Here is a 23,099-nt window from a genome sequence, read left to right as displayed (position 1 = left end):
CTGGGATTTTTGAAAGCTTTCACTGTCTCTTCTCTGTGGACACAAAGTCCATCAGTCAGTTCCAGGTCTCTTTTGACTTTGGGGGTTGTTACTGCTGTTGTTACTCATTGTTGTCAATTAAAAAAAAAAATAAAAAGAAAGAGAAAAAGCCAGAGATTGCAACAGATGGCTACTATTGTGTCGGACCTTGCATATTCTGAAAGAAAGATAGGGAAAACCCAGAAAATTCTACCTCTTTATCACCCTCCATCTCCAAAAAACCAGATTTTTATTATTTTATCATGGTTATTTTAGATTTTTGGTTATTTAGTGCAAAAAAAATCAAACCTGGCGCACAGAATGGGACCTGGTCAGATGTACAAATGCCTCAAAAATGTAATTCCTCTATGAAGTTGCAGGAATAGGACATCTAGTTTAGTTTCACATTTGTTCAGATTAGCAGGGCAAACACAGGAATTAGCTTTAGTATGATCAGAAGCTAGCCCATGCACAAGTGTGAGGGGTGAAGTAGCTCTCCCTTGTCATTTTTAGATGATCTTCTCCTTGTTTTCCTTCACAGATGCTTTAGACAGACGATGGGGAGCTGGCTTTTTATCGATTAATGAAGTAATGATCTCTTAAAGGAAGATCTGTCCTGCCAGCTTTTGTGCCTTCAGCACTCTAACATGTTCCAAATCTCAGTGGGAAACATCATTTCCTCCTCGCTTGCACTGCTGAGATAGTAGTAGAAAGAAGGAAATTAACTCCCAGGCTAAAGGCTGTATGAAAGAAACTGAGCAAAATACATCTGGATCATCAAAAAGTGAAATGTTTGAATTAATAAAAAATGCCCACCAGCACTGAATATGTTGGAAGGGATTTTTCATAAAACTCATGTTGGCTTTAACAAGAATACAAAGACCATCATTTGAAATTGAATGAATATGATTAAGAGCTGGTATTATTAAGTGATTGAAGATATAAATATTGAGCTAAAATACAGTATTTTCCCAAACTGTTTCAATTTCTGTTTTAAGAAAAAAAGAGAGAGAGGGGGAATATGTTTATGTTTTGCCAAAATAAATAAGGTATTTTTTATATTTTACTTCAGAGCCTCACCCACTCAAGGCAATGGAAGTTTGTTCCAAGGTTTTGAGTAGATTTGGGAACTAACCTGCTGTAAGGGACATCAATGAACCTTGTATTAAAGATGTGAAGCATTGTTAAATCATACAGGAGATGCTCCTAAGACTGTATTTTGATCTCATAAGAATTTATTTTGACCCAACAGGTTTACAATGGCCTCAGACAGAACTCTCCCCAGCTGGCCAAGCTGTGTGGTGAGGTAAATCCAGGCACTGAGGTGAAATCCTCTGGAAACACAATGAAAGTCATTTTGGTGACAGATATGTCTCGTGCAACCAGAGGTTTCAGTGTCTCATACACATCTAGTGAAGATGCAGGTAGTGTGTGTTTTTGAATTAAGTGGTTGATGTTTGGTGAGTCATTTCATAGCTAAAGTACTGGCACATGTCAAAAAAATGACCTAAACAGAAAACAAATCTCTGATACCTTTTTTTCTCTCTTACGTCTCTGGATGGGAGTAGATATATATCTGTAATTAGTTGAAAGGACTTGAAAAAATGGGGAATCTCTGGGAGTTATGGACTTCATGTGCCTGTTATGTCAAACTTCAAATGGAAAGAACAACCTCTGTTATGGATCACAGTCCTTATTCTCACTACTGATTTATGGTTTTGTACTTAGTCTTGAGTAAGAGATGGTCTGAAGTGGCCTTATTCCATGAAAAGATCCAAAAAACATAGTGCCATAGACAGCTTCTATTCAAGAGCTTCTTTATTACTCAGGGGGGTAATAATTTATTGTAGCTTGTGAAAGAGTGCAGCTAACCTACTTTTGCAAGCTCAGCCTCCAGAGAGGAGGTAGCTGGCAGAACCTTACTACTACAGCCCTGAGTCTTTCGAACTTGATTTTCCAACTCCCCCCACAAGCATCCTCCTGCTAGCACTAGCATGAGTGTAGTGCTCTTGAGGGTATGTTCCAGAAAAATCTTCTCTTGAGTCTAGAATTAGGTAATGGGTAGGGCTGAGCAATACTGACCTGGAGCTACAGTAGGATTTTATCAAAATGTTAAATAATGCTTATTGTATTGATGGTGCTGCTGAAATATTTATTTGATACCATGAATAACTGTTGTTTCTTTGCTTTACACATGTGTTTTTAAAGACTTGTCAATAGATTCTGGGACACTAGGCAAGAATTCTCTTGTACACAGCAGTAAATTATAAAAAAGGAAGAGGATGGAAAAAGTTTTGATCTAATCAGTACATAGGCTTGCTGACATGCACATATCAGGATAAACAGGGGCAAGATTTCTCTTCATACAAGAATTATTACTATTTTTAAATAAATTATATTTTGTTTCTGCAGTTTGTGGTGGAACCCTGATGGGATATGCAGGTGGGAATTTCTCTTCTCCTTGTTATAATGGTGTCAAAAATTACACAAGTAACCTGAACTGTGAATGGACCATTGAAAACCCCTCCCACTATAATTCATCCATATATATCTCTTTCGAGGATTTCCACTTGGAACATCACCAGGACTGCCAGTATGACTACCTCGAGTTACAAATAGGTTTGTATGTTGGAGAATGGATTAAGCCTGTCAAGATTCCAGTTGTGCAACAGTGTTTGTGCCAAATCTTGTTCATATATATTTGAGAGAGTGATTGTTGTAGGATCTGCACATTTGAGAGTGTTCACATGCGTGCCTTCCATGTTGCCTCCTGGACCAGGAGTGGGATTTCACTGCCAGAACAATGGATGCATGGATTTAGTCACCCTTTCTTTCAGGGGAGAAAATGGAAAACTGGATACGTATCTTGAGGGTATAAAGTGTTCTGGTGCCTGCAACACACACCTTACTCTCTCTTTACAAGGGACAATACAAATTTCACTTCATCTCCCTTGAAAGATGGCAGTCAGGAGAAGTTGAAGTCATCAATTTATTTGGTCCACAGCCCATTCTCTCCCTGCTCCTGAAATATCTTCAGGGACAGCAGGAGTGGAGTGAAGAATGCATTAATTATTCATAGCCTCTGGGCTGCATACCCACTTCAAACCCCGCTTTTGTACTCTATAAGATGATTCTCCAAAAACAAATCCATATTTCCTGTGAGACTGCATCACAAAATACAGACTGAAGCATTTAAAACGAAAAAAATCACAGGATTAATGCACCAGTAATATCTCTGCATATTTAAGGAACTTTAGTGAGCCGTAAGAACAAGCAACTGGAAATGTCATATGAAAGTCGCTCAGCTAATGCCAAGTGTAGTATGAAAGCTCCAGCTGTCTTCTTCACTGAGAGGCTATATCTGTGAGTCCCAGAGAGAGCAGGTTCTAATTTACCAGGAAATTGTTTCTGAAAGATGTGGTGGGGTTGAGAGCTGGAATCTGTTACCTCCTTATTTGCATTCATTTGAAAGAGAGCTCTTGGTTGTATAGCATCCATTTGTCCTGCGTAGAGCCAAAGCATGCATAGCTGCGTAGCCTAACAATTCCCTCCTACGTATGCATCGGAACCGTGAAATAATAGAAAGAAAACTCAGAGAAAGAAATAATAAAATATATCTGGTCTGTTACTCATCAGTTCCCACTACTCTCACTTCATTGTGAACCTCAGGCCTCCAGGCAATACAATCAAAGGAAAGAGAAAAAATCTAGTCTTATTTTGCTCTACACAGTTTTTTCATCTAAATAGTAATGTTCATTTTGGCTATACTAATGGATCTTCAGTTTCACAACCACTCTCATATCAAAGGCAGAATGCCCTAATTCAGCTGTGTATGCTGACAAGTAACATTTAACGAGCACTGAGATGTAAATAGTGCAGAATATCATTAAACTCAGGCACGTGCTATTTAAGACTCTCAACAGAGCAGATGTGAATTTGGGGGAAGGTCCAATTCACAGTAAGTTACCCGAGAGACCCCAAATGAAGCTGAGATGTTTAAAATTCTTTTGAGTTACCCATACAACACACCTAATGGTACTGAATGAAAAAAAAAAAAAGCAGAATTGACTTTGTGTATTCACTGAGAAATATTTAATCTAAATAGATTAAATAAATATTTCTAATTTCTTAGGGTAAGGGTTTATATTAAGTTATTAAATTATCAGGCACGTGCATGTAGTCTGTACACGGTAAAAAAGCTGAGCATATTGCTACAGTGAAATATAGTCCTAACTTTTGGCTTTTGCGGAAGACTCTTGGTTTTGTCTTTCAGACCATTCCCTTCAGTTTGAACCAAATCTTACAGCACAATCTTTCTGTTTACATTTTCTGTTTATCAACAGTCTAGATCTCTGGCCAGCTGGCCATTCATGAAAGCAGTGATTGGTGTCACTTTTCCCGCTGTAGAGACTGAGTGACCTGGGTCACATCTGTCACATAGTCAATCACCTTGTAAGAAGTGCAAAAAAGAAAAAGTACACCTCACATTTTAATGCTCAAAGTAGTTATTACTATTTTTTCCCAAACTGTAATTTATCATGAACGTCTTCTGCTTGTACAGCTCAGTATCATTTTTAGTGCATGTTAACAAGACAGGTTTTAGCATTTCTCCGTGTAATTTACATTAATAGAATTTTATTATATGTCACCTTTTATCCCTGTGCCTCAAGGCATTTCAGATGGTGGTTGTGTCACTATGTATGACAGAAAGATTAAGTTACTCAGCCACGTTACTTGGAATAACTGTGAAAGGGCTTTGAAGAGTGCCCAAAGTTTCTCCCTCCTGCTCTACTGCCTTCTTCACAAGAACAGCCTGCCACTCTATGGAGTTAGGAGTTGCTTTTGAATGGAGACTTTTAAGACCAGCAGCCTGCTGTTATTAGAGAAGCAAACTTAGGAATGGCATTGCCTGGATGTCGTGAGGAATGCTATTACACTTATTTTCCTTCTCCTGAGAATATATCAGTAATAAACAGAAACTGATACTTTTACCAATGTGATGGATAAGAGCTTACACCAAGATGAGCAAACATTCAGCGTCACAGAAGTGCAATGACCTGTGTTGTGCTTTCCTTTTAGATTTCAATGATTTGAGCAAATGTTGGCATTTTTTTGCTGTACAGAGAACAGTATGTTGAGTTCCCTAAGAAAGAGATGCCCATTATTAATACAGCAGTGACAGCTTGTTCATGGATGAAGCACATCCCTATATGGTAGAAAACTCAAAATTCCTGTTGACTTTAATGAGGATGTCACAAACACATGGGCTCAACAGGCTTCCATGAGATCAGGTCCTTGGGCCATATCTTCCACTGTTCTGCCCCAAATGTCTGCGGTTTTGGGACACTTTCTGTGTTTTCGGGTCTGATGGGTCATGCAAAATGAAAGTGTACAGGATGGCAGGGAGGGGAGAGAAGGAGCCCAAGATATTAAAAAGATCATTAAAACAGCTTTGGAGAGAACTTCCTCGTTGTCAGGATGTAGATCCTAGCAATGAACTGCAGCACCCTACCTATACCCATAATGAATAATTGGTTATTGTGATATGTACTTTTCTCTGTTTTCTAGTCAAAACAAAATGAAATGCATGTTTGCCCTATGTATTCCTTTATGATATTGTAGCTCTTTTAGGATTCAAAAAGTGTGGTTTTTTCCTTTCTTTATTCAGGGGATGCTGACGGAGAGCTAATAGCCAGACTTTGTGGTCAGGCAGCACCATCTGTGCCACTAGTCATAGCTGCCCCCCAGATCTGGGTACACTTTGTAAGTGATGAAAACACAGAAGATAAAGGATTCTTGGCCTATTACACGTTTGAAGGTACATGGCTTGATAGACTGTTGCCCTTGCTGACTGAGGCACTTCTGGGGAATGTTGCCATTCATTTGGTGATACTGAGAATACACACTATGGGTTCAACTCTCAAAGAGATCCTCAAAAGCTACACAGTGCCTGCCACTATTTATATCCATCTAAAGCAAACATATGCTAGCAATAGAACTTTTAGATTTATTTTCTGCCTCACTGTTCCCATTCCCCAAATCACATTTCAGTTTTTGCAATGCAGTGCAACACTCAGAACAGCTGGTTGCTCTTGGGAATAGGGATGTAACAGGTAACACCAGCCAAATTTGACTTACTTCAAATAGGCCTCCAGAGCGCTAGCATGGCTGAAATGCATTCTGCTGCTTGAACCTTTGCACTCATTTTGAAATCCACTTAAAGCCATATCGGTGCAAATTACACCACTTTGCCATTTACATGCCAACACAACTATTCTTCCTGTCACAGCTGAATTTAGCCCTGGTGCTTATCTAGACACATCAGCAAGTTTTTGACTTGATTGTGTTGGTCCAAGAATGGCACTAGTTTGCTTAGGAGTCTGAGATAAATAAATGGAAGATAAGGTGGAAGAGCTGTAAGTGTCAGCAGGGAAAGGTTTTGTAGAGCTATATTAAGTATCAGAATAAATGCAAAGTTTCAAGGTCATTGCATCTGTTCGCTTACTATTCAATGACAAAGATTTTAAAACTTGGATTTTCCTAGATAAATTGTTCATCCTTACCTGTATCAGTCCTTAATATGTTTAATATATTTTAGTACTATTACAAGCTGAATAATTTTCCAGTCATTTGCTTATAGTGTTCAGTTTCTAAAATGTATTGAAATGTTACTTTTTTTCTTCAGCCTGTGGTGGTATACAGTCAGGTGAAAGGGGAGTTATCTCAAGTCCTAACTACCCAGAGCCTTACAGCAACCTGAATCACTGCTCCTGGTTGTTGGAAGCCCCTGAAGGTGAAACCATCACTGTGAGTAACACAATGCTGTGATTGTGTGTTCAGCTGGCAGTGTGAGAAGCACCCTCTGAATCTTGAGGAACAGGTTTGAGACAATTTGGAAAATCAGAAATGTGGAGGAATTAAATATCTCTCCATCTGCCTTACCTAAGGAGAGGGGGAAACAAAGATAACACAACCAAACTAGATTGTGCTTTCTGAAAAGCAGAAGGATCCTAGTCTAACTTGACCTCAAAACATAGCACCAACTTCTCCTTTAACCAATGACTTTCTATGTTTAGGAAACTAAAATAACTCATGTTATTAGATGTGCATGGATATTCTCATTACCATGAGAATAAACATGAGGCTGAAGTTTTTTCTTTGCAGAAAAATTACAAGCCACTAGAAAGTTACTTTCGTGTTTACTTTCTGGTTAGTCTGGAAGATAATATTGGTACAATTGGTAGGATCAATGAGATCCTACTCTTATTTCTCAATAACTTATTAACGGGCTGCCTGAGGTGCTACCTCCTTGACCCAAAGTGCTGAGAGACCAATTTAAGTACCTTTATGACGAAGGAGTGCTAAATTTCACTCACTGAATTGTTTGACTGATCCTTTGGAGAACAGGTCCAACCAATGACATTTGAGGTCCAGGTCAGAAAAATACCTGAAAAGCAATTTTGTAAAAACATATTGCAGATTTTCATATGCAATGTCTTTCATTAATTTCCCTATCATGTTTTCCTTATTTAGAACTACCAAGGTATTTCTTAGGAATGCAAACCCATAGTCCTAATTATTCTGCTGCATGATATTCTTGACCACTGCCTAGATACTTACTTCAGGGAATACAGGATTATTTTAGCAGAACACAAAACTTCTCTTTAACCCGCAAATTTGTTTAAAGCAGAACTAATCTTAATCAGATGGAAGTAAATTTCTATTTTAAAAGGACTGAGTAGCAGCCCCCTCAGTGAAGGCAGACTAACGTTTTTCAGTAAAAGCTGCCAGTTTCAGTTGCTGGTAAAGTTCCAAACTTAAACCATTTGAACTAAATTTGTATTTGGTCTTTGCTTCAGGCAGAGTTCTTTTGGAAATGAATATACACAAAAGTTACAGGAAGAAGTACTATGTATTTGCTAAACTTTTCTACGAAGATCCCAATCCTGGAACTGGCAAAAAAAACTTATTGGAAGAGGGCAAGGCAGTCATTAGTGTACATCAGTATTTCAACACCAACAAATCCAAGAGGCTACTGGATCAGCAGTCTAAATTTTTGAACTGGAAATCCCACCCATTTGCGTATCCCTCCAAGGGCAAATGGCATCAGTGTGGGAGGGAGACAGTGTCAGAAGCTGCCTGGCCAACCCAATCTATTTAAGTGATGCATCCAGGCCCACAGGAGCCAACCATGCAACTGCTTCTCTCAGATTTAATGGAAACTAGCATTATTTTTAGCAACTGTTAAGTATTCTGATTCAAAATAATAGGAAGAAAAAGATCCAAGGCTTTCTGCTTACATAGCTACTTATATTTGAATGTGCAACTTCAGATTTCATGACCAGAAGCCTTGAGAGCAGGAAAGTGGTTCAACACCTGCACATATTCAAGACCGTTTTGAAGCACATACTTAGGTTCAAACATGTGGTTAAGTCCCAATAATGCCAGTCTCGAACCTGTGCGTTCCTCTTCCATTTCTTTTTTCATGCTAAGTAGCTACTGTTACTTAGAGTGGCAAGACTCCAAGAAATACTTGCCAGAAGGCATCAAGGTGAAGTGAGGGTCAGGTTCAACACCTGCACATATTCAAGACCGTTTTGAAGCACATACTTAGGTTCAAACATGTGGTTAAGTCCCAATAATGCCAGTCTCGAACCTGTGCGTTCCTCTTCCATTTCTTTTTTCATGCTAAGTAGCTACTGTTACTTAGAGTGGCAAGACTCCAAGAAATACTTGCCAGAAAGCATCAAGGTGAAGTGAGGGTCGGATTTCTGAGCATACCCAGAAATCATTGTGCTGGGATGGCTACGGGATTTGGCTGGAATTGCTCTAACCCCTCCACTGGTGTGGCTGGTGTTAGCTCCTGAATATCTCTTTTGTGTGTTGCAGCTTACTTTTACAGCCTTCCATGTTGAAAATCACTCCCTTTGTAAGTGGGACTCTGTTACTATCCTGAATGGCGGCTCTCCTGGGTCTCCTGTCATAGGAAAGTATTGTGGAAACACATCCCCTGGGACTATTCAGTCTGGTTCCAGCAAGCTAGTCGTCATCTTTAACTCTGATCACTCAATTCAGGGAGGTGGTTTTTATGCAACATGGACAGCAGAATCTCTAGGTAAGAGAAAAAATACTGGTTTCGTCAGGTCTAACATAGCAATATATCATGCCTATATAGCACTTTTCAGCCACAAAATGAAATAGGATTCCTCCTCTTTAATAAGGTTTGCATTAAAGAACAAAAGAAATACATGCCAACATCTTCAGCATTTCTGAGAGAAGCCAGCAATAAAAAAGTCAAGTATTAAACCAGAGTTGTCTGATCTCACACAATGAAATCAAATTTGGACTGATTTTGTACTTTTTAGGCCTCCCACTGGTAGTTTCTTGATGTCTGTAAATTGATACCATGCCCATTATCCTCCCAGCAGTGACTATGAGACATTGTCAGTGACTATGAGACATTTCATTTCTTGAATAACAATTGTTTCACGGTTTGATTTGTTTTAAACACTTAAAACTAGAAAGAGGTCAGTTTCAAAACAGAGAGGCAGACAGAACTTCTCAAAGAGTACATGTGACAGCAGCCTAAAACTTTTCCACTTTAGTGGAGATATTGGTACACTTTTGAAGGTGGTACACGTGCAGGATTGAATTGGTATATTTTAAAAAGCTACCTTGCCTCTGTTGAAATTATTGTCTCTCCGGATTAAAAAAAAAAAAAAGGTAGCTCACCATTTGCACACAGTCTTTCAGGAGGTGATTAAAGGCAAGTGTAGATATGCTGGCTGGTGGCAGTGCAGAATTCATTGTGCCTTCCTACCTCAGTACAGAGCCGGCAATGTGTTCCCTAGTGTCACCTCGAGCTCCAAACCTTCTGGCTGATGATGAGCAGCTTTCCATCAGTTAATGATCTAGCAGTATTCCCTCTTCAATGATGTAGTAGACATTAGCATACACATGCAATGTGCATAGTCAGTATTCTCTCTGTGAAAGGAGATTTCTTTTTTTATATACCTGGTATCCTTTCCTAAGCTTTCTTCTCATTTGTCCACTGAGAACCTCTGGGTTTACATTCTGTATATGTGAGCAAAACTTGGCCTCATATCCTTCTAAACTCAATTGCCATTATCTAACACAGAAAAATGAAAAAGAAAACCTTCCTTTTAAAGCTAATATATATTTTTTAATTAAGAGGAAAAAAAGTAGAATGTTATAAAGCTTTTTTTTGCTCTTTATTCATCCTTTTACTACATCATCACTGAAATAATTATGGGTTGCTAGTACTGTATGCATAGCCCTAGTAAATAATTCTTGGCATGGTATTTGCAAGTATGTTTCAAATTAACTAAACTTATTATGTATAAGAACATGAGCTGCCACAGAGCCATGACCAGCTATTCCCCCTTGTAAATGAATCTGTTAACAATTTTTAAAGGCATGTTTTTCAGTCCTCTCCATAATCCCACTGAGATCCACAGGGCTGCCTGGGCTGGAGGAGAAGTCACCATCTTGCCCTGGGTAAACAGATGTAGCTTGAGTAGATTCACGTGTGGAACTGCATTATTAACATGTTGCAGAGTGAGAAAAACAAGGATTCAGCAATAGATTGATTTTTTTTTTTTCCCCAGGGTACTTCTCTGAATGACTGTCAGTCATGATGTGCATGCTGTGGGGTGTGGGAAGTCTCAGGAGAAGCTCCTCATTAATGTATATTTCTGACCCTTACTCTCTATGTGAGCAATAGTCCTAATTGTCAGCAGCGTATAGATGGACCAAAGCAAAAGGGTATGAACTGGCAAGGAGAACGAGCTTGTGAAGAAGAGAAAGTGAAGTACGAAGACAGATCTTCTCTAGAGTGTAGCTACCTCACTACTACAGGGGTGAGAGAAGGAAAATAAAGCAAAAGAGGGGTAAATGAAATTTGAATGTGTGTCAGGGCTTTTCACTCTCACTCTTGCAAGCAGCCATTCAAAGCTTACACAACAGGAAATATTTGAACATTCCTCCCACCTGTTGCTATTTTTTCCAGGATGTGGTGGAATCATTCATTCAGATAATGGTATGATCAAGTCTCCTCACTGGCCTCAAAACTTTCCCGTGAACACCAGATGCACATGGACCATCATTACGCATGAAAGCAAACACTTGGAGATGAACTTCCACAGTAACTTCCAGATCCCAGATAGCAATGGAAGTTGCCAGAGCAGTTATGTGAAGGTAAAATAGTTGTTGGCATTAGATGAGCAGAGCAGTGCTTTAAGAAGTCATGATTCCAGAATCCTGTTTTGCAATCATATCATGGTTAGGAATTGTCAAGGCATAAAATTCAGGAAATATAAACTGAAGTCCTTGTACCTTTACAGTCAATTTTCTGTATGCCTTGAGAACTGGCTTGTATTTATTTTTAATTTTTATCAGTTCTTGAGGTTCCACCTCCAGCAGGGTCCCATCACTCTACATGCTGCCCCAAAAATGAAAAATATGAAAAAAGTACATATGTCTTCAGAACCAGGAAATAGTGAGAAAATATAGGGTAATGAAAAGACCTTTTCAATTACTCCAGTGAGTAAAAAAACAGGAATGTGACACTATAATTCTACAAAACTTCTTTATAAGTGTATGAACTGTCCAAGTTGCACTAATCCTTCTTTTTTTATCTCAAAAAACAAAGATAGCGTTCTTATCTTTCATAGGTTGTCAAGAGCCACTTGTTTTCAAAGCAACAGAATGGAATGGACATGCTTTGAATTTTTCAGTGTCATTTTCTTCTCAGGCATTTGGCATATGTTCAGTGGTTTTGTGCTCATTTTCTCCACAGCAGTACAACTCCCACTTGAAATAAAGGGCAAACATAATTTGACAACATGTAGGAAGACTTGAGCAGCTGTACATCTGATCTATACCTACTAAGTTACAAACCACAGTTGCACTCATTTCTTAAGGCTGTGGAAAAAAATACTATTAGATTTGTCTTTTCATAGCCTGCTCCTCTGATTAATTGATGTAATATGTTACAATAAATTTCACTAATATGAAAGTCTTAATGCCACCCAGTGAAGGTGCTTTAATTTAAAATTTCTAAACTGTCCTGAATGACATGGTCAAAACTATGTCAACTGGAGATTTTCTCCATAGAGAAAAATCTGAAATTTTTGGTGATGTCCACCTCCATTTCTGAATGTCCAATTTGAGATGTATGAAAGTGTCTGGATATGAAAAAGTGTGGAACAGGTCTAAGTTTCTTCCATTCATTCCAAGCTGAGCAGCCAAAGAAGAGGAATCCAAAATCAATAGTGACTGTGCAAAATCTTGGCCAGGCCATGGACTGTTTATGTTAATCCTTTGAGCATCCATTGCCTCAAACACCTGGCCAGATGAATGAGGTTATTCATATGCCTACACTTCCAGACTAACCCTTGGCTAACCCTTTCTAGGATGATTGCTTAGAGCAAGCACAATTTCATGTGGTTGTTCTAGTTCCACTAGACTTATTTCAAACACATTATTTTAAAAAACAAATATTATTTGTTTTTAATATGTTTTTGATATAAAGTACCAGTAAAAAAACTGTTCAAACACATTGATGAAAAATAAATTTATTGTTAGAATAAATGATTTTTTCTTTTTTCTTAAGAAGACATTTAAAATCCTTGGCTATAAACATCCCAGTTCAGGAAATCATTTAAGCACTCAGAAACATCAAACATTTATGCCTATGTTTCATTTTATATGTGTGTTGAAATTCAGTGCTTAAACTGTGAGCCGCAAGTACATGTTTAAGTAATTACCTGAAGAAGGTTTCACTTAAATACCTACCTAAAGCTGCATGTGCTTCTTGAATGCATGGTTTGATTGAACTTAAATTGGCTATTGGTACAGTTGAAGTAATATTTTAAAAAATTGTATATTTTTCTTTATTATATTTTTTGTGAATTATATTCTTCTGTTAACTCTCTGCATGATTTGATATTTGTCATTGAACAAGTGAATGCAACATAACAAAAATGGGAATAATTTTTGATTAGCAAGACTAGATATTAAGGATCCAGATCTTCCAGTTTGATGCCTCTACATTAGCCTAGCATGACAGCTTTGTTTTTTATTGACTTATGAATAATATAAGGATTGCATTTAATAATTCATTGTATACACAGATATTCGTATTCATAGGGTGTATGGAGATAAGTTAGCAGAGACAAAATGGAGGTAGGTAATGATGTGCATAAAATATTTTTCTCTTGTTCCCTGGACCTGATCTATGTTGGTTCTGCTATCCGTAGAGGTTTGAGCAAATGACCTCCAGATGCCCTTCAAAGGCCCCTGGCAACCTAAGTTATTCTATGATTCACTCCTTGGAGAAGTCTTTTTGTCTCCACTGACTGTAGAGTGAATGGAGAGTGATTAGCTCCAATTTAGACCTCTAAGATTCAGTGTGAGATGAATCCTACCCTAAGTCTATGGAAAGAACAATTGCATATGCAGTTCCTGGGCTTTGAAAGCACTAAACATTTTTCAATCTGGACTTGTCAGGTGTGGAGAGGAAATGATGAAGAAGCAACAGCTTTGTTAACCACAGGATGTGGAAGTTCAGCTCCTGATCCTGTTGTTGCTCCAAACAATGTGATAACTACAGTATTTCAGTCTCAGGATGCTCCTGGGCCAGGTTTCTCTGCATCTTTCGTAAGCAGTAAGTAACATCAAAGCCAGGTGGCTGCTCTATTAGTCCATTTTGGATTAGTTTGATCAGCAATTCAGACCTCAGTTCAGCAAGGCATTGAAGCCTCTGCCCTGCTTTTGAAACCAAGAGTTTCCTTACTGAACACAATGGAGCTACTGTGTGCTCCAGTGTTGGACTTGCCAAAGATACTCCATGCAGCTATAACTTCGTAGTTATTCTTAGTCACCTTTGCCTTTTCAGTGTGCCGAAAAGAAGTGAACAGGCTTTAAATTTTGAGAATTTCTTTCTCTTTAGTTAAACTGCTTGGAAGTTAAAGCTATAATCTTCTTAAAAAGGAAAAAGGATCTGCTCCTCCTTTAGAATTTCTATCTCTGTTCTTTTCAAGGCACATGCTGAAGCTGTGGTAATTCCTCCTGTGCATAGTGTAGCCCATGCCCTTCACATAAACTGCTCTCAGGAGAAAAAATGAATTCTCACCACCTGCTCTGGCCTTTGCTTTTGTTTTGTTGTATTTGCATTTCATGTAGCTCAAGTGGCATTTCTTGGGTGGGCTCTCCATTTCTTTCACCATGGCATGTGCTTTGTGACGGTCAAACCCACCAGAAGTGTAGGAAGTAGTGCTCAATTGCTGTTGGTTGTTTGGTTTTTTTGTAGGATGCTGCCAAAGGAAACCACTTTCCCTTCACTGGATTCAGATTAAAACAGTGAGAAATGAAGTGCTTAGAGGAAGACACTATTGAAGTATACAGAATTCTGAACTGAAACTGCTTTTGTTTTTATAATGTCTGCACTAATGTTGTCAGTAACAAATAACAACCTCTTAGTGGAGACAATCACAGGCTCCATATGGCTGTTCCTAATCTTATACCAGCATTTCACTATGCACTGCACTCTTTTAAGCCTGTAGCTTAAAATAAAGAGAAACCCCGAGGCCATGCAAATCACTAGGATCAGAAGGAGTGCCGTGAAAATGAACAGTTCTGTGTGCTTGAGAAGTTCTGGGTGGCAAACTTCTCCTGCCTCTGTGTGTAGCAAAGCAACCCAGAGATGGCCCTACAACAGACATCCTCCTGGCTGTCAAGCATAAAGCAAAAATAGTACCACTTGGACTAATATGGGCATTTTCAAATGAGGCTAAACTGCTGATATGCCCCAATAACCCCCCATCCAGTTCAGCTACATTTGTATGTACTAAGGGATTTTGAAATGTGCAGGCTCCAAACCCATAAGAATGGCAGTGCTGTGTCCTTCTGGTCAGTGAGCTGAGGGGTTATGGCCTGGTCTTACCCAAGACACGCAAAGATACTGTGTGAGGCTGTAGGCGGGAAGGCCCTATGTTTCCCAAAACCACTGCTCTGTGTGTGTGTAAGCCCTACTTTTGCCATCATGATATATACTACTCTCCCTGGTTTTTTGACCAGCCTCTTAAGGAGAGATGAGGTCCTTGTGTACATTATAGGTTTTCTCACTGCAAAACCAGAATGATGTTATCATCACCTGGATTATAACTGTGTTTTATTTATTTATGTTTGCAGGATGCGGAGCAAATTTCACCAGCCCTGCAGGTCGTATCGTCTCTCCTAACTACCCTAGTCAGTATGATAACAACTTGAACTGCAGTTATATCATAGATCAGGGACCACAGTCACTGGTGATTCTAGAGTTTGAGACTTTCCACTTGGAAGGTAACTGGTTCTTCATAATTTCAGTATGTACTATGAAGTGTAACTTCTTACTTAAAAACATACCAGTCTTCTATCATAGAAAATGGTTGATGGTTTAATTTGCTGGCCCATTCTGAAAATCATTTACAGACAAACATTTACAGAGATAGTTTCCAGGGTTCAGTTTTGCGTCACTGACGGCTTCCAGAAGAGTGAAGATAGATCTCACTTGTTGAATATCTTGCAGCAATGAAGTTGGGAATTTCCCAAGCGGCTGGAGTATAAGAGTGACTGTGGCCAATTTGGGTGTTTGTTCCTGTCTTTTTTTTGCCATTGAGTCTTATAATCTTTTTGATCTTAGGCCAGCTGTTTTGCATTTCAGTGCTTCTGTTTCCCTAACTGATAAAATGGATATAAATATACTCAGGTGTTGTACAAGGATGTATGAACATATAAATGTGAAACTAGGTGAAAGACTACAGTAACTGAAAACCTATAAAAGTTGTTACCCTGTATATACCCATCAACAAAAGTAACTTCTGAGATTTTCAAACTTGGCAGCATTTAGCCAAGAAATATCAGTTATAATATCCTGTGAATGGTAAAACTTTCCCAACTTTGATAGGATCAAATTTTTATGGGTAGAGAAGTCATGATGAGGAATCAGTATGTCCAAACTACTTGGGTGGCATCACATATTTTGAGGCCATCTTAATTTGGTTCCCTTGAAGTCACCTAGACAAAGAGATTTTTGAGTAATTTTTTACTAACTTGGGGTGCATAATTTGAATTTTTCTTCAGACCAACTCATAAAGTCAGAAAATAGGCTTCCTTTAGTTTCTTTTTAAGTTTGCAAACTGTTTTGAATTCAAAAATATTCTGGTCCAAACTTAATTTAGATCTGAGACGAAGATTTGATTTAACTATGATTTTATCTTAAACATTTTTTTCATCTCCCAATACAAACTGCTATGTTAAGAAAAATGAAACGTAAACCACAGAAATTACATAATTTCTTCATGTAGAAGACATTATTATTCAGCAGACACACTAAACATTAGGCTGAATCAGATGATGCCAATTTTGACATCTCTATAAGTACATTATTGATCTGTATTCTGTCTGTGCATTCAGTTAATCTATAAATTAACTCAAGCTTTTGTTATTAAGAAGGTTAAAGCAATGAGTTAAGTGATACTGACATAATAATAAGCATAGACCTAAATAAATACTAAAAATATTCTACTTCTTGCAGGGCAGTTTGCTCCTTTATTGTTATAGGCTTCCTTAGGCTATACAAACTAAAAGTCCTTAGTCACATGAAAGAAAAGAACTTTGGATAAGAGCAAAAGAAGATCTGGTTATAAAAGAGGAAGTATGACACTCTCCAGTAGTTGATTATTAATGTTTTTCACAAAATCTTAAAATATAACCCTGTAGCAAAGAGAAATTGCCTGGGTTTGAATTGGAAATAAGATTGAAACCACCATCTTGCAAACTATCATGCATAAGTGAAAACGTATTCAGCTGTCCCACTGAATATGTTTAGCACATGTGCCTATGGGTTTCCAGCGTGAACTCCCTTAGTTCTTTTGCAAAGGCAGAGTAATGTTTGGCAGCATCTGTTAAAAACATTTCCAGCTATTCCATATGCAAGGAAGCATTGCACCTGCTTAGATTGTTGCCGAGTGTGGTATTTAAAATCTTAACCATACTAGTACAGATGTTCTAGATTGGGTTTTTAAAGTTTAGCTGCATGTCCAATTAACATAATTTACTACCTATTTGACCTTTCAAAAGAAATCCATTTTTTTTTCATGGTTGTTTAGTAATGAAATGAAGTATCTAAAATAATGCCTGTAAGGCATACATATCTCATTGACTTTAACTGGTTGAGATATTTTTTCCGGAAAATTAGAAGGCAGAAGGTAATTGGTTATAGTGCAGTGACACATTGGTACAAAATTGAATGACTTCATGGGTTAGTCACAGATCTCTGCTGCAGAGTAGTTATGTTTTCAATTATGATGAGATGCCCGTTCTGATTATAAAGAATGACTCCAAATGAGGCAGTTAACCCACAGTAGTGATACAATGTCAGTATCTGGAACCAAATGAACATGACATGCATGTACTATATATTAAATATGTATTAAGCACTAAATATAGCAAGTAACAGAGCAAGAGAGAGCTGGAGGAAACTGCATTTGTTGATTTTGTGATCAAAATTTAATCTAAATTGGCTGCTTCCTTGTAGGTAGAAAAATTGTTTTTATCTGACTTTGAGCCCATGAAAATAAATATCTAATTTAGATTTATCGTCTAGACTTATCCTCTCCTATAGTGAAATGAAAAAGATAGTGCTTTAAACTAAAAAGCAAATGTGTTGTACATGTGGAATGAAGGCCTCTCTCACTCTTACTACCCATTGACTATTACAGGAAGCATAGACAATAGCTTACACAAAATACTTAAGACTTAGGCAGGAAAACATAGGCAAGATTAACCCTATGAATTGAATTTGGTTTAGTCTCTGTAATTTCCTTGTGGCCCGAAGAATGTCTCTTCCTGTGCCAAACTGAATACGGTTACAGAACTTCTGTTTTGATTTGCCTGTTTCATGATGTTGCTTAGGTTGCCGTTTGTTTCTTGTAGTACCACCTACATTGTTGTGTTTGGTTATTTTATAAAGAACCAAACAAATGGGGGTGAGTTTGTTTTTTCAGCCCCACTTCTGTGGCAGTGACAAAGGTTCTCTTCCATCTGTCCTCCCTTCTTGGATCAAAGGTCTACACAAATCTAACGTATTAGAATTAGTCAAAAACCCTTATCTATCTATCTTAGTAGACTTGCTATCTAAGAAATAATTAATCACATCCATCATTTGTTCATAGGCTTTATTCAGATTAACATCCCTACAAATACATCTCTAGGACAGCTAGAATAGTATTATTAGTAGTAGTAGTATTAAATGGCTGTAATACTCTTCAAGTATGAGCATAACATGCAACAAAGTCTGAATTCCAAATCAGGGAAAATTAGGGGAAATGGATGGAGGCCTCCTGCAATATCTGCTTTTAGAATTCTGTAGTATTTATACTCTGTCTATACAAAAAAACTGCATTGTGTTGATACCATGTTGACCTGAAAAATGTTTTAATAGCCTGTTTATTTCTCCTTTTATTTTAAACATGCAACTGTAATTTTGCAATCTGAGATAAGGTTACAGCTTCATTTTGGAGTCTTCTCTATCTGCTTTCTCAGTTGTTACTAGGCAATTCAGAAAATAGACAACTTTTGCAACAGATTATTTTGAAAGAGGATATATATATATGAAAGACTTGTAATTCCTTGCTTTCAAAATAGTATCTTGTGCTATGGAGCTGGTTAATATATTGCACAGGAGTATATATCTGCGTAATACTTTTCCTACATTAGTAATTACTAATTGTATTACCATTTATACGAGAAGCTACAGTTGTGAACCAAACCCTCACTATTTTCAGTTTTACAAAATTTAAACAAAAAGACAGGTTCTGCCTCGATACAAAATGAAACAATCTATGGCTATAGACAGAGAGATGGAAAGAGGATGTTGTTATTAGTGATCAGATAGTAAGGGGCCCAAATTCGGTCAAGGTTTTTGTGCAGGCATCATATCGAATAAATGATTTTATGGAGAATAATGAGACTGAACAGAAATTTCTGCTAAATGGAAAGGAGACAACACAAAGGCATATTTCAAAATGTAATGTAAGGACAACTGAAGCTCTTATCATGTGAACTTTGGAGGCAGGAGTCAATGTATCAATGCTGAGCAGTACCAAGAGATGATAAATAGAGTGCAGATAGATAACAAAAGGCCTTGAAAGCAAATAAATACACACAGCAATTCAAAGAAAGAGGGATATGTTCATAACATCAGGCCAAATAATTGATGTCTCTAGCAGCATTTGGAAGAAATATTGTCAAGGTTAGAGGAACGAATGGTACAGTATCCATGCTGGAAAAATAACTATTTTGGGGGTGAGAATCATAGGTATGTGGAAGGATACAAATGAATTTACCTTAAAGACAATAACTGGAAACACTTGACAATATTTACATCTAGCCTGGATGCGAAGACCTAGAGAGACCCCAATCATAGACATGGACCTAAAGAGAGCAAGCAAAATAATGAGGCTGTAAAGAAAGAACATGCATGGGAAGACTTGAGGGGGGAAAAAGGCTCTCCTATTGAATGGTTTTGTTGAGAGACAGAAATAAAATTTTAGTCTGAACAGAAAGAGACCTGGAGGAGGGAAGTAGACTTATGGGGTCGTCAGCACAGAGATAGTAGTTGCATCTGTCCTTGCGAATGAGATTACACAGAGCTAATGTGGAGATAAAGAGAGAAAGACAGGAGAGGAGATGTCTCATTGAATCCTCATGGATGAATCAGAAGGCAGAATACAGTAATACCAGAAGGATGAGCAAAAGCTCTTAGTAGACAAGTCTTATGAAGAAAAACAGTGCTAACTATATGGAAAGTGCCTGTCAGCTCAAAGAGGATGTGGGTCTGACAGCTGGCTAAGAAAAGATCTCTGGAGACTCATGAAAGCTGTTCCATTGTAGTGCAAGGGACAGAAAAGATCAAAGATAATAGAATTAGAGGAAATAGACCACAGAGAAGAATTGCTGATGATGTGCTGAGTATGTGTAGAGGCTGGAAGTATGACATGAGGAGATAGGATAGAGGAATCTGAGGCTGGGGATTATTTACAGAATAATGCATTTTAGTATGGTGAGAAATTAAGGAAAAGTGTAAACATGTGATGGGTTACAGGATAGAGATCAAACAATCATCAGTCCTGCCAGGATTCATGGGTGAAAAACGATATTGGCCCAAGCAATGAGGTTTCAAAGCTGGAAATTAAGCCTTTTGCTCACAATCCTACATCAACCATCTTATTCTTCCCAGTGGAGCAGTTCGAAACAACTTGTGACGGGTATTGTGGACCTTTGCTTTGCTGAGAAATCTGTTTCACTTCATGCCTTTCTCCAAAGTGTTTCCAGAAAGGGACCTGAGTTGCTTTCTCAAATCTTTTCCATTCTGAAATTGCACTTGTCTCTCTTTCTTTTTTTTCATTTCTTTGTATTTTAAAATTGATTATGTTTTTTAATTGTATCACATTATCAAGTATTCTCATAATAGAGTAGGACATGAAGAATATTTTTAATTAATTATTTTATAATTAACAGTGTAATCAGTTACCTGACATGGCTGGTTGTTTTCAGCTTAGTTACTCTTATTAGAGTCAGACTAGTACCATATTTCCCTATCGGCATAATTGTAAAACATGTTAGAATACATTGTCTTCATTGAGAGAGAAAGAATTTTAAAATTAAAACTCCAGAGAGATTCTAAAATATATCTGGCTGCTGGGAAGACTCTGTTGTTCTTGTGAAACAGAATTATCACTCCATTCCTGTTTGTCATCCTGTTCAATACGAGTCATCGTGTTTCCTACAACACTAGGAAGCAGCTTGTTTTGACTGGACAATCTGCAGGAATCACTCCTCTGCAATGCTAAACTCAGTGTCTCTCCTGTTAAATTTAGATAATTCCTGATTAATCTTTTGCAATTTAAGTAACAGCCCCATTGCTGCTAATGGATTGCTAAACATGATAATTTAACCTCAATAAACATGCGGCACCCCTGCTTCCATTGTGCTTGTAAATGATGAATAAAAAGACAAAGAAAACACCAAGTTGTGCTATAAGCCTAACAACTATCAAAGCTTGGTTTTCAGTAGTTGTGTACTGTGTTTTTCACTGACAGCATTAAACCAGCTTCCTTGCATAACCCATGTGGCTCCCTTCTTGCTCCCACACGATACCCAACCTCTCTAGCTCCCAGCATACATCCCTTGGTGGCACCACCCTGGGTACCACTAAATTCTCCCCATGCCCATGGCTCCCAGCTGGCTCTGAGCTCCCAGGGTGCTCAGCAGATCTCTGCTCAAACTCACAGCCCTTACACTGAAAGCACAGCTTGTCCTTCTTTGGGGACATTCCTCTGGCACTCTAACTCAGCCAGTGACCTTCATGAAACTTATATGAACTTAATTAATTTGAGATCTTTCGTCTCAGTCCAATCTGGTTGCAAATGGTGAGGTGGCTAGAAAGTCAGGAAGGTAGGGCAGGGAGTCAGAGGGGATTGCTTGATCCTTCAGAAAACTAACTGCAAATGAGAAGCTAAAAACCAATGGGGAAAAAATGTAGAATGCTACATTCCTCATTTCCCTGTTTCTTAGTGCTTCTGAATGGGCAGCTTTTCACTCACCCTAGTATCTGTACCAATTTGCCCCCTAAAGAAGATTGCTCCTGAAAATCATTGTTTCTTTTCCTATTGCTCAGTCACCTCCAAATCTCCACTGACTGCCACAGTTACAGCATTTCACTGGCAAACTGCAAGATTTTTCTGTCTCCTGAGTCAATCTGAAGAATCTGGGTTTTGGTACTGAAAAGTTTGAGGGAATTCAGAGAGAAAGAAGTCAGCTCTGAAATATGTTAGTTAGTGTATGGACTATTTTTTCATTTTCCCAAATTCTTACTCTTAATGATTTAAAATTAGCTGCACTGAGTTCTGACTTTTACATCAGGGGAAAGAAATACCAGGCAGTTGGTTGCCTGTAACAGAAAGTGCATTGCTTTGATCTGCAGAGGAGACCCATGCTTTTGTCAGGTCCTCTCATCTCCTCATAGATGGTGTTCACTCAACTATGAACTCCCAAGAACTCAAGGGGCCTGGAGCCTTTTCCAGATGATAGGATGTGCTGAATGAGACCAGTGTGATGTCTTATGTACAAGGTCTCTTTGCCTTTTTCTGCCTCAGTTTTTCTGCATGTTAAAAATTGACATTTGCTTCCTCAGCAAGCAAATGAGATCCCAAGATCCCAAGCAATACAAAATTTAATTCTTACCCTGTGTGAGGTCTATATACTTGCAGCTCAGTAAATCACATGGAGAATATCCTGCTAATACTTCTGCATTATATGCCCATGCAGCTCCAGCACTCTTGAGCAGAATTTGTCTTTATGATGGAGTAAGCATCTACAGTGGGACCAGGGTTACGCCGCATCCGCTCATCACGCTCTGTGGTAATGAGCTCCCTGCCCCAGTCAGTGTCTTTGGACCTATGCTGCTCAACTTCTACAGTGACTCCCATATTGCAGGCTTTGGATTCCAGGCAAGATACAGAGCAATTGGTGAGTAGCCACTGTCCTCTGCTTTAGATGGTGGAAATATTTCAGCTGGATAATGGTTCAGTGCAGGAAATGTTGTACTTCATTTTGGGAATACCTTAGATGGATGTAGATGGTTCATATTCCCTCTGCACGTGCCCAGAAGGGCTCTCATGACCAAGATGTGGGACTGTTTGGTGCGTGTTGCACTGACTGATGTGTTATCTCACAATTCTCATTTCAAGACACTGCATGGGACCAAGTCAGGACCTGAAATACTTTTTCTTTGCTGTAGAAAAGAAATGCAACCCATTTTGGCAGGATTGTTTTGTTTTGTTTTATTTTGTTTTTACAATGTTTAAGGAGAAACATCACCAGTTTATTTAACTGAGAGATCATTTAAAAGATTTTATAACATACAGGAGAATGGTCTAATTCTGTTATGCTAAAACTACATTTCACCAAAACTTTTTGCCATTCACATGAGATCTCTTTTGTTTTAAAGAGGAAAT

At 38.2% G+C, this 23,099-nt stretch overlaps 1 protein-coding gene across 1 annotated transcript in view; it reads left to right on the top strand.

The window, feature by feature from the left end:
* LOC104080384 (cubilin-like) overlaps window positions 1-23,099 on the top strand; it is a 123,375-nt gene that overhangs the window by 80,058 nt on the left and 20,218 nt on the right. The window contains exons 33-41 of the mRNA XM_009582759.1: window positions 1,271-1,442; window positions 2,431-2,637; window positions 5,687-5,836; window positions 6,704-6,825; window positions 8,908-9,133; window positions 11,048-11,235; window positions 13,549-13,705; window positions 15,232-15,381; window positions 22,411-22,611. Of these exons, the coding sequence (XP_009581054.1) occupies window positions 1,271-1,442; window positions 2,431-2,637; window positions 5,687-5,836; window positions 6,704-6,825; window positions 8,908-9,133; window positions 11,048-11,235; window positions 13,549-13,705; window positions 15,232-15,381; window positions 22,411-22,611 (1,573 nt within the window). The remainder of the gene's footprint in view (window positions 1-1,270; window positions 1,443-2,430; window positions 2,638-5,686; window positions 5,837-6,703; window positions 6,826-8,907; window positions 9,134-11,047; window positions 11,236-13,548; window positions 13,706-15,231; window positions 15,382-22,410; window positions 22,612-23,099) is intronic.

This window comes from Fulmarus glacialis, unplaced genomic scaffold, assembly GCF_000690835.1.
Source record: "Fulmarus glacialis isolate BGI_N327 unplaced genomic scaffold, ASM69083v1 scaffold4858, whole genome shotgun sequence".
In the NCBI taxonomy this organism is placed as follows: Eukaryota; Metazoa; Chordata; class Aves; order Procellariiformes; family Procellariidae; genus Fulmarus; species Fulmarus glacialis.
This window is presented reverse-complemented; position numbering and strand designations above follow the sequence as displayed.